The sequence below is a fragment of the Ctenocephalides felis genome, unplaced genomic scaffold, assembly GCF_003426905.1.
Source record: "Ctenocephalides felis isolate EL2017-DRISC unplaced genomic scaffold, ASM342690v1 CF-g0.4_SCAFFOLD_03107, whole genome shotgun sequence".
Lineage (NCBI taxonomy): Eukaryota > Metazoa > Arthropoda > Insecta > Siphonaptera > Pulicidae > Ctenocephalides > Ctenocephalides felis.
The window spans coordinates 12,722-24,514 of record NW_020539261.1 but is presented as its reverse complement, the minus strand read 5'-3'; the positions used below and the strand labels follow the sequence as shown (position 1 = coordinate 24,514).

The following is an 11,793-nucleotide window of genomic DNA, read 5'->3' as shown; positions in this document are numbered from 1 at the left end:
AAGTGCAAAAATTCACCAGATATGGCTCCGTGTGACTTTTTCCTATTCCCAAAGTTGAAGAGACCAATGAAAGGACGGCGGTTTTCCTCGATTGAAGAAAATCGCTGAGAGTGCTCAAGGACATATCAAAAAGTGAATATCAACGGTGCTTCGAAATTGGAAAAAACGCTGGCATAAGTGTATTAAATCTGGGGGGGACTACTTTGAAGGGGACCACATTAATGTAGACGAATAAATAAATATTTTTTTAAAAACGAAAATTACGAAAACTTTTTGAACAGACCATGTATATATATATATATATATATATATATATATGTATTGTTGTACACCCCTGATATTATAAGTTGCTAACCACTGTCATAATATTAGATTCCTAACAAGTCCAGACTGAAATCTTAGAACCCCTGAGCTTTAGCTGATATTAACGGTTCATATTAACTTTTCTCAGACTATTGTGTAGTAGCTGACATTACACATTCTCTCACGAAATCATAAATCTGCATCGACAATTCTCAGCAAGATCCTATTATCGACATTCCGCCTAGTTAACAATTCTCACCAAGTTCGCATGAATAACATTTTGTTTAATCAGCTAAATTCATTACTTTGTCCTTTTCGTTGTATAGAACATTCGAGACAAATCCCCACTACGTTTCAAAGGATTTTAGTTTTAATAATTATGAAATAAATCAGTCTTAATCTGTCGGTCGCCGGGCAAACACTTCTCTTCTAATACCTCCGAGTTCCTTGTACTTAAAGTGAAATAAAGTTTTTGAAATAGTCTTTTCATTTATCAATCTCAAGTATTTTCAGCAAGTGAGTTTTCAGGAAAGTCGGAAGGTCCAGAGCAACAACACCGATTTGCATATAGCGGCGCCAACAGCCCCTTTCTGTTCATCAACGCGGTGTCCAACAATATATATATGAGTGAGTTCTTGAGGGCGATACATCAAACAAAGAAAAGGCCAAGATTTATAAAATAATCTTTAATTCCAAACGTTTCGACATTCAATTTAATGTCATCATCAGTGGATATTACGTTGGTAAGTTACATCTAGAGAAGTGTACACAACACTAGAGATTTGCACTAACATTTATACAACTAACTTGTCAACACCATGCATTTTTTATAATTTTTTGTATGATGTAAACAGAAAAATGATAGTTTTATTTGAACAAAAAGGTAAGTAGACTTATGTAATTTCTGTCACGACTTCTGTACTTTGCGAGTACCGAGGCATGACACATGCCACACTTGAACTCCCCGCTCTCAAAAGACTTGAACTCCCCGCTCTCAAAATTCTCCAAATTTCTCAACACCATACTTTCTTCAGTCACTGTTAAGTCCCCCTTTTTTGTAAAAAACTTCTTTGAATTGGTTAATAAACTATGTGATATTGTACTTCCTGATAATTCTTTACTAGTGAGTCTAGACGTGGTATCCCTCTTCACTAACGTTCCACTACAATTAATTTTAGACGCTATCACAGCTAGATGGGACGAAATTTCATGTCATACAACTATTTCATTACACCGGTTTCTTGAGTCAAAAAATTTATAATTTCTAACACATATTTTGAATTCAACGACCGTTTCTATTTCCAAATTTTTGGCACACCTATGGGTTCTTCTATATCTCCAGCACTCGCTGAGTTATCTTTACAATATTTAGAGGCCAAAGTGTTTAATTCTTGCAAATTAGATCTTCAATTCTATTACAGGTACGTAGATGACATTTTTACTTGTGTGCCGGTTAAAAACTTTAAACTTTTACTCCACAATTTTAACTCTTTCAATGAACATCTCTCCTTCACTTTCGAAAAAGAACAGAACAATTCCATCAGCTTTCTTGACGTCAAAATTATAAAAACCTTAGATAACCGTATCATCACAAATTGGTACCAAAGACCTACTTGGTCGGGCAGGTATTTAAATTTTCATTCCTATCACCCATCTAGCATGAAAATAGGTACTATAATTAATTTAATTGACCACGCCATACTTCTCTCGGACAAACAATTTTGGTCTGCTAATTTATCGTTAATCCACACAACACTTATTAATAACTCTTATCCTCCTAATCTCATAAACTCTGTCACGTACAATAGACTCAAATTTCTCAATAATAACAATAATACCTCTTCTTCTTCTACCAAAATCTCCAAAGACAATAACTTTATTGGTAATGTCTGTCTCTCGTTTATTAAAGAACTCTTTCCCATTTGGAAAAAACTGTTCCACAAGGTCGACTTAAGATTAATTTGTAACATAGACTTAATCATTAGCTCCCTTTTTTCCAACCTCAAATCACCCACTAGTTTAGAACGCACATCAAATATTGTCTATAAATTAAAATGCAATGATTGTGATTCCATTTACATAGGTGAAACTGGACAAAATTTATTAAAACGACTAAAACAACATGATAATAACTCTAAAAACCCACGACAAAATCAAACCATGATGACAGAACATATAAAAAATTTTAAACATTTTTTTGACTTTTATAACGCTAGTATACTTTATCAAGAACGGAACATTATTCAGAGAAGATTTGCTGAATCTTGTCTAATCAGTATTTCCAAATCTTGCGTTAATAAACGCCATGATGCCTCCTTACTCTGTGAAAATTATCAGGTGATACTTAATAATATTTCCAAATTTGTTTCCTCTTAACCTGCGTAATTCTGAACCTGTAAACCTACCCTTACGCGGTCCGATCCCAAACTTTGATTCTTAGCCTCTCACCCATACTTCGAAACACTGATTGTAAAAAACCCGCCAACTATTCCCTCAAACAGCCTCGGGCTCGGTCACATAAACTACGTTCTCTGTGCAAAATATATTATATATTTCACAAATATTTTGCTATGCTCTGTTCAACAAAATAATAATAAACTAGCTGTAAGTGGAATTCTGTCTTGAGGCAATTATGGCATCGTGCCTTAAGGCAAATTGCTGGAACTTCCCGTACCGTAACGAAATGTTCGAGGAATACTGAATGTTTTCAAATAGATTATTATAAATATTGTAACATTGTCTAATATTTATAAGAATTATATAAACTGAATTGCAGAGTTGAAATTATTTGTAAAGTATATTAGAACTATAGTCAGAATTAAGAATAAAATCTGGAATATTTTCGATATACAAAAAACTAAAAAAAAAAAAAAAAAAAAAAAAAAAGGGACAAAATTTTTTTTTCCAAAATCAATTAATTTGTTAAGACAAGCAGAAAGTTTTTTGAATCATTCAAATCGGACGCTTAGTTCTCTCAAAAACTGCCATTTTTTACATATTTAGCTCCGTATCTTCGAAATGGCTGGGCCTGCCTTTGCCAAAAACTAATAAACACTTCTCCCAATCATTACTAATTGAATGTTTTTTAGATCATTCAAATCGGATACTCCGTTCTCTCAAAAATTCGATTTCTATTTTCTGCACTCTTTGCTCCGTATCTCCGAAACGGCTGGACCTGCCTTTGCCAAAAACTAACCAGCTCTTTTCCCTATCAATATGAATCGAATGTTTTTTGAACCATTCAAATCGGTTGATCCGTGCGCCCTAAAACGTGACTGGAAATTTGTATCCATACATACATACACACACACACACACACACACATCCATTTTTTCTGAGGTATGCCAAAACGTTCAGAAACCTTCAAAACGTCGAGAAATGTAAAAATTTTCAATTCCGATTTTCGGCCCATTACAATAACTTACCCTACGGGAAGTTAAAAAAAAACTAGCTGTAAGTGGAATTCTGTCTTGAGGCAATTATGGCATCGTGCTTTAAGGCAAATTGCTGGAACTTCCCGTTAAATACTGAATGTTTTCAAATAGATTATTATAAATATTGTATCAAAAAAAAAAAAAAAAAAATGGAGCAAAATTTTTTTTCCAAAATAAATTATTTTGTTAAGACAAGCAGAAAGTTTTTTGAATCATTTAAATCGGACGCTTAGTTCTCTCAAAAACTGCCATTTTTTACATATTTAGCTCTGTATCTTCGAAATGGCTGGGCCTGCCTTTGCCAAAAACTAGTAAACACTTCTCCTAATCATTACTAATTGAATGTTTTTAGATCATTCTAATCGGATACTCCGTTCTCTCAAAAATTCGATTTCTATTTTCTGCACTTTTTGCTCCGTATCTCCGAAACGGCTGGACCTGCCTTTGCCAAAAACTAATCAGCTCTATTCCTTATCAATAGGAATCGAATGTTTTTTGAACCATTCAAATCGGTTGATCCGTGCGCCCTAAAACGTGACTGGAAATTTGTATCCACACATACATACACACACCCACACACACACACACACATCCATTTTTTCTGAGGTATGCCAAAACGTTCAGAAACCTTCAAAACGTCGAGAAATGTAAAAATTTTCAATTCCGATTTTCGGCCCATTACAATAACTTACCCTACGGGAAGTTAAAAAAACAAGTTAGTGTATATATAAGAGTGCAAAATTATGTGCCTTGCGCTAGCTACTGATGTAAGACCATATTTATGTAAGTTAGCTTCGTTGTCTATATATATATGTATGTGTCTGTATTGCATATGTATGTATATGTATATATATATATATATATATGTATATGTATATATATATATATATGTATGTATATATGTATATGTGTATGTGTATGTATGTATATATGTATATGTGTATGTGTATGTATGTATATATGTGTATATATACATATGTACATGTCCGTATGTATATGTTTATATATACGTATTATTCGTATGTATATATGTATATGTGCACGTGTTTGTACATGTATATCTTATATACATGTTTGTTTGTGTGTATATTTATGTATATATATTACGCTTTTGTATGTTTGTATATATTTCTTTTTACTTTTCATTTCTCTTGTTTATCTAGCTGTTAAGTATATTTGTTATTGTTATAATTATATTACTTATATCTATAGTTCTTTTTCCAATTTCTGTCAATTTTTCCCTAGTTTATATTAATTTTTCAATATTCATTCTGTAGATCCACTGATGATGACATAAAATACTATGTCGAAACGTTTGGAAAAATTAAAGATTAACTTCTAAATCTTAGCCTTTTATTTGATTTATGCCCTTGAAGAACTTACTCATATATATATATATATATATATATATATATATATATATATATATATATATATAAATATAAATATTTATTTATTTATTATATATATATGATAAAATTGATCTTGGGCATCCATCCAGTAATTACAAAGAGTTTTATTGAAAAAAAATATTTTTATTAAGAAAACATCCGTTTCGGATCCTGATTTGACCCATCTTCAGTGCATACAAATAAATTTAAAAGAAAAACACAAAACCACACGAAAATTGCACGAAAAAATTATGAAACACAAATTGATAAACGTCGAGTTATGATAAATTTTAAATAATTGTAAAATATAAATAAATAATATAATTTATTATAAAAAAAGCTTAATCAAAACGAAGCATGTTGTCAGCTTGGAGTTTATGTATATATATAAATATATATTTAGGTATATAGTATAGTAACAAATTCCAAAATGATGAGTATTTCTAAACGATTTGGTATATTAGTGATCATATATGGATTTATCGCACGGTACCTACCTTTTGTCCTTTTGTTGAGATTCTAATTATTTAAATAAATCAATTATTACCTTAATGACTAAAAAACACTGGTAAATGATTTTCAAATTTCATTATTTATTTATTTATTTATTTATTTATTTATTTATTTATACGCCAATCGGCTTTATACAGTTTTATAATATTGTTTCATTATAATTTACCATTTTAGCATTTACAAACAAGAATCATTGGACACCAAAAAATGTTTTGGCGAGGATAATAACACTGATTTTCCGAATATGATGGACCATAAGAAAATGTCACTAAACAACAGCGCCATGAAATCGCTAGATAGCTCGCAGGAAATACCTAGTACTAAATCAAATAATGAAATCAGCCAAGTTGAACCAAAGATGTTTGGAAATACCATAAATAAAAAGAAGTGCCTTAGTAATGTTAAGTCAAATTGCTCTGCATTCAATACCAAAAAGAAACATTCATCCACTTCCAAAAAACCAAGTAAGTCTATTAATCAAAACATAGAAAATCGAGTTCACAAAAATGCACGTCCTTCAAAGAAAGAACGATTGAGCAAAAAGCTGAAGGAACTTTTTGGAGACGACCAGGAAGCTGTAAAACGTGATAAAACTGGGATACAAGAAATAGATACAGAATTTAAAAATGACGGTTTCAAAAAAGTTAGATCGAGATATAAGCGAAAGTCGGAAGAATTTTTGAAATTTGGAAGCGTCAAAAAAAGTAAGAGTGATCCATCAGGGGAATCTATTATAAAAGCTCTAGCAGAGAATGAAAATATTATTTCAAACCAGGTAGTATTGCCTACAAATATCTTTGTCAAAAATGTGCGTGAAATAGATATTTTTAAAGATATTGATATTTTAAAGACGAATAATGACCTTGTACCCAATAAGAAAAAGAAAAATCAACGCAAGCGGGTTTTCAGCAGAATATTAATAATAACAATGAAATTGGTCAGCTCACAGCACAAGACAAAACTTAAATTTTACCTAATCAACATTCTGAAGAAGCGAAGTCCGATCATGGGATGGATAATGCTAATTATAATACTAATGAAGCCAGTAAGTTTGATACCGATGCCATTCAAATTTTAAATGTTTTCTCGGTCAGTCAAGGCGAGAATGTTGACACAAATAAAAAGACAAATTTAGAAACTTCAGAACCAGCCAATTTAACGCAGCCTATAGGCCTGAGTATGCCGATTTTAGACGAAACAATAGAGGGTCAAATTAGCCAAAATTCACCATTACCAAAAATTGTGAATGCTTTTTCATTAAGTGAAGATAATAGTATTACATCGAATGAAGAACAAGAAACGACTTCTAATTCAAAATTGGATATAAACAGGAATGAAGAAATTACTATTGACGCCCTGGAAGGAAAGACTTCCTCTAATTTATCTAGTGACAAGAATAGTAGAAGTGAACCAAAGAGACCAGTAACAATTAAAAGCTTGCAGGAAAATTGTCGACAGATCTTAAACTATGCCAAAGAAATAATAAAAAAATTGTCTGATAAAGAAATTGTGGAGGAAAATAGTATTATGGATAAAGTCGCTTGCGATAATCTACCTGCAGATAACTTTAGTAAGGATTTACTTATTTCTACTAGTCAAACACAGAAATCTCACGAAGATGATCAAACTTTACTCATCAGCAGTGATATACAACAAACAATAAATGGAGACGTTCCAAAGATTATATCAAAGTTTAATATTACTATAGAAAGAAGTGATAATGAAACGGGTGAAAGTTCTGCTAATATAACAATATCATTTGCAGAAAGCCAAAATGAAAGAGATACAGGCGCCAGTACTCCTAAGAAAAATGATTTGGAAAATAAAGTGAAAAATATGCCAGTGTCAGCTAGTTCCATAACGAATTTATCGGATCAAGAAGCATCAATTTCTTCGAAGGTAAATTTAGATTTACAAGTTAAAAATACCTATGTGATACCACCGCAAGCAGCTGCTGAAATATTACCAGAATTATTGCCTGTAGATAAAAGTACAGCTGAACAATCTTCAGGCTGGGTAGAAACAAAAAATAATTTAGACAATAAAGTTAAAAATATGCCAGTATTACTTAATTCCAAACCCAATGTATCGCTTAAATCGACGATTCCTTCGAAGGTTGATTCAAAATTACAAGTTAAAAATACCAGCGTGATACCAACGGATAATGCTGCTAAAATATTACCAAAACCGTTTCAAAATAATTTGCAAAATATATTATCCTCTGTAAACAAAAGTAGAGCTGAGCAATCTCTGACAATTTTTCCAATATGTCAGTGGAACTCAACACAGGAAAATGACAAGATAACAGAATCTTCCAAGCAATTTGAAATACAAGAAAAATCATCGGAGCCGTCAACTTTGCTATTGCCAGCAAGTCAAAATAATTTAGTTTCGCTTCTTTGCCCTCCGAATCCAATAACGATAACTCCATTAAATGACCAATACAAAATTATCAATTTACCAGTTTTTGTGAATCGAACGCAAATAATTCTACAGTCACCAACTGCTTTACAAAGTGAAACTTGTGAAAATTCATCTATTAACCCAGTTACTTTTTCACAGCCTTCCTCTAATTCTTATGCTTTTGGATTAGTACAATCTGGAATTTCACAGGAGAAAATTGTGCTAACCAAACCTTCTGAGCGTTTAGTCAATATCGCTCCTGACAATGCCCAACATAAACTACCTGACATACAAGTTAACGAAATTAGGCATTCTTCAGATTCACAAACAAGGATTTTCTCATCAAACAATCAGTTTATAAGGTCTTCTGATTCTGTAATATTGTATTCGAAACCATCCATTAGTTTCCAAAATGGACAGAAACGTACTTTACCACAGACTTTCACCAAATGTGCGATAGTTGACAACGAGCAGAACACACGAAAAAGCTTTTTCTCCTGCCATTATTTCAAATTCGGAGAATGTTAATAATGGATCCACAGCAAGTGTGTGCATAACTCAATTTCAGCATTTAGATCAGAACTGACATAACTTTAATATGGTACGTTCTGAGTTTAATACTTCACCTCAAACTGCGACAAATATTTATGACAAGAATGCTAATAGCGGTAGCGGCAACATGCCATTTGAACTTCCTGGTGATTTACCATTGGCAGAGACATTGAATGGACCTGGAAAATCAATATCATCAAAGTTTGATGCAATGAATCGTGCGAATTCTTCAAAAGTAGCTTCAAATTTTTCATCGAATGTATCTCCAATGAATATAACTAATAGCTTATCATCTCCTGGACAATCGCATATTTCGAGTGCCATGTCTCGATCTGAAAACACATCGAATGAGACAAACGCGAGTTTTCCAAAAATTCGAGTTAGATCATTGGAAAGTATGAATTCACAAGAAGCCGCTGCCGATATAAACTTACCATCGTAAAGAAATCGTCATCAAAACTCGATTAATGCCTCAATTGATGATGTCGATTTTCATATGTGTAAAGATGCAACCTTTTTATGTTTTGCCGTTGACATTTCTAATGATATTTTTTGTGCAGTAAATAATTATAATAATAGACTATCGTTTATCAATGCTAATGGTATCGATAAATTTCGTTATAGAATTAGTTTATTGGATTACGATGTCTTAAGATTAACAAGAAGAAAACGTTTATTCAATGCTTTAAATTATTTGTCGAAAAAATACGCTTATTCGAATGTTACTATACTAAGAAACAAAACTGTTTTTAATAAAATATTAGACATAGCAAAAAAAATGTCTGAGGCGAGCGATATAATTAATCACATTGAATCCTTATGTCGAACTTTGTTCGTTGAATTATTAAACACGCTTACAAATTCAAAAAATAGTGAAAGTTGTGAACCAGATATTTCTACAATGCAGCTTTCACCGACTAATTCCTTCACTCCCTCGCAAGAATTTTTTGAAAATTCAAAAAAACAGAAAACCAAACCTAAAGGTAAACCTAAGAAACCTAGAAGGCCTAGTCTTCGGGTAAATGATTCAGATAATACAACTGATTTGTCGCATCCAAACCAGCCTCTTTCCCAAAACAAATCATCTTCGGATATTCAATTGTTGAATCAAAATAATGCATCGAAAGAATTACCACATACATGGTCGAGGACAACAAATACAGGAAATAAAGCAAACTTTCAAATGATGTTTGAACAATCTCTGAATGGCAGACGAAATTTGCAACAAACTTCAGCCACAATCGAAAAAGCAGTTACTAATAATACTCTACCAGTTGACAACAGAAATAACTTTTTTCCAATGCCACGTATCAATTTCCAACAAATAGCCGAAAATGGTTCACTATTGAATCAATATATGGGGCAGAGTAATGTAACTAACGTTTGCTCAAACATAGCACCCGTAATATCGCAAAATCATTATTATAATAGACCATATGCTAATAATAGTTACCGCCCTGTCTCGTACTTGAATAATCCAATGCAATCCCAGCAGATACCATATTCTCGAGAACAAAGTAATTTGTTACAATGTAGTAATTTGGCTATGATACGGGCTCAAAATAATTGCAACAATATGAACAATTATAGACCATTTATGAACAGTTTCAATAATATGCACCAAGTTTCTTTTCAAAATTGTGCACCGGCGACTAGTGCTACAGCAGGGGTATCCACCAATAATCAAAATAGTATGTGCAATAACCTTTATCAAAGAAATCAGAATCTGGGTTGTCGTTCCGGTCAAGGTGTTCCAAATTACAATAACGTGCAAATGATTTCAAATCTTTTCCAAAACTTGCCGAATATAAGTTCTATAATTGAAAATAGTTCTGTACAAGACCCTACGCAAATGCAGTTTCAACCAGCTCCGGCCATGAACGATAGAATTGGAAATCCATCATTAAATTCTCAAACTTGCGGAGCACAAAATGCCTTCACTGGACACATTGATTCAACACAAAATTTCTTAATAAAAAGCCCTGCAGAAAATAGTGTTGTTGGAACTAATTCATCGTATGTAAACACTGCGAATGGGTCCATGATGCAAAATAATCAATCTGAGCAAGATGCACCAATAAATATTACAAATGATCATCCAGAAGTAGCAAAAACGATGGATAAACCATGCCAATCAGTTCATATGGTAGGTGAAAAGCTGTGTTCCAAAGAAGGGCAAACAACTGAAATAGTCAGTTCTATTATTCACTCCTTTCCAACAAAAATAGTAGATGCACCATGTCAAGAAAATCAAGCGGTCAAAAATGCAGAGGTGATCTCGAGCACTCAGGTTGCGCCAATAACTACTACTACGCCTTTGAATTTACTTGAAGTCCAAAACGAGAAAGCACAATTACCTAATGCTATTAGTTCTAGTGATACCATAAGCTGTGCATCATTAGAAGATCTTACCATATATGGAATTCCCCATGAATTGGAAGTAATTAGAACTAATAAGGAAAATGGGGCGTATGATCCTGATAATGAAAATTGGGAGCGCTTAGCTAAACCACAAACACATGATAACTTGAATTCTCTGTTAAAGAAATTATTGAAGCAAGATCCTGCGCCTATGAATTCTCACCAGGATACTGAGGTAAGTCCATCAATTTTTTAATTATTTGGGAAAAATGTAATTGTTATTAATATTTGTTATTTTTTTGTAGAAAGCTTCATCTGATGGAGATGATATTATAGATGGGCCACGGATAATTTATTGTACTATGTGCGACATGATGGCTAAAATCCAATGCACTATATGTAAAGCAGCATGTTACTGCTCAATCGCATGTCAAGTAAGTTTTTTTTCTTTTCAATTCTAAAACTTCATTATTTATTCTAACAATTCATCAATATTTCAATTTTCTTCAAGTGTTCCTGAAAATTCTTTGCATGGCTAATAGTAATTGATCCTTTTTTACCGCCGATTTACATGAAAACAATATTGATCTTAAACAAATGTTAAATAATTATTTATTCATTTTAGAAAAAACATTGGGCTTCTGGACATGCAGAGATTTGTGTAAAATTGACAAGAACTAGTCACAAAAAATGACAAGAAAAATTGTTTTTAAGTTTGTTAAAAAATGCGAATTATTTATGAAATGGTATTTGGAGTTTTTTTATATATATTAAAGATTTATTAAATGAAATTTCAAAATTTGATTATATGTTAAAGTTTAAACAAATATGAAATA

At 32.2% G+C, this 11,793-nt stretch overlaps 1 protein-coding gene across 1 annotated transcript; it reads left to right on the top strand.

The window, feature by feature from the left end:
• Nucleotides 1-9,374: 9,374 nt before the first annotated feature.
• LOC113381838 (GATA zinc finger domain-containing protein 14-like) lies at nt 9,375-11,391 on the top strand (the record flags this gene model as incomplete). The annotated part of the gene is made up of 2 exons (XM_026620506.1): nt 9,375-11,192; nt 11,263-11,391. Coding segments are annotated over exons 1-2 (1,947 nt in total), but the record flags the coding sequence as incomplete, so codon positions are not given.
• Between the last annotated feature and the right edge of the window lie 402 nt (nt 11,392-11,793).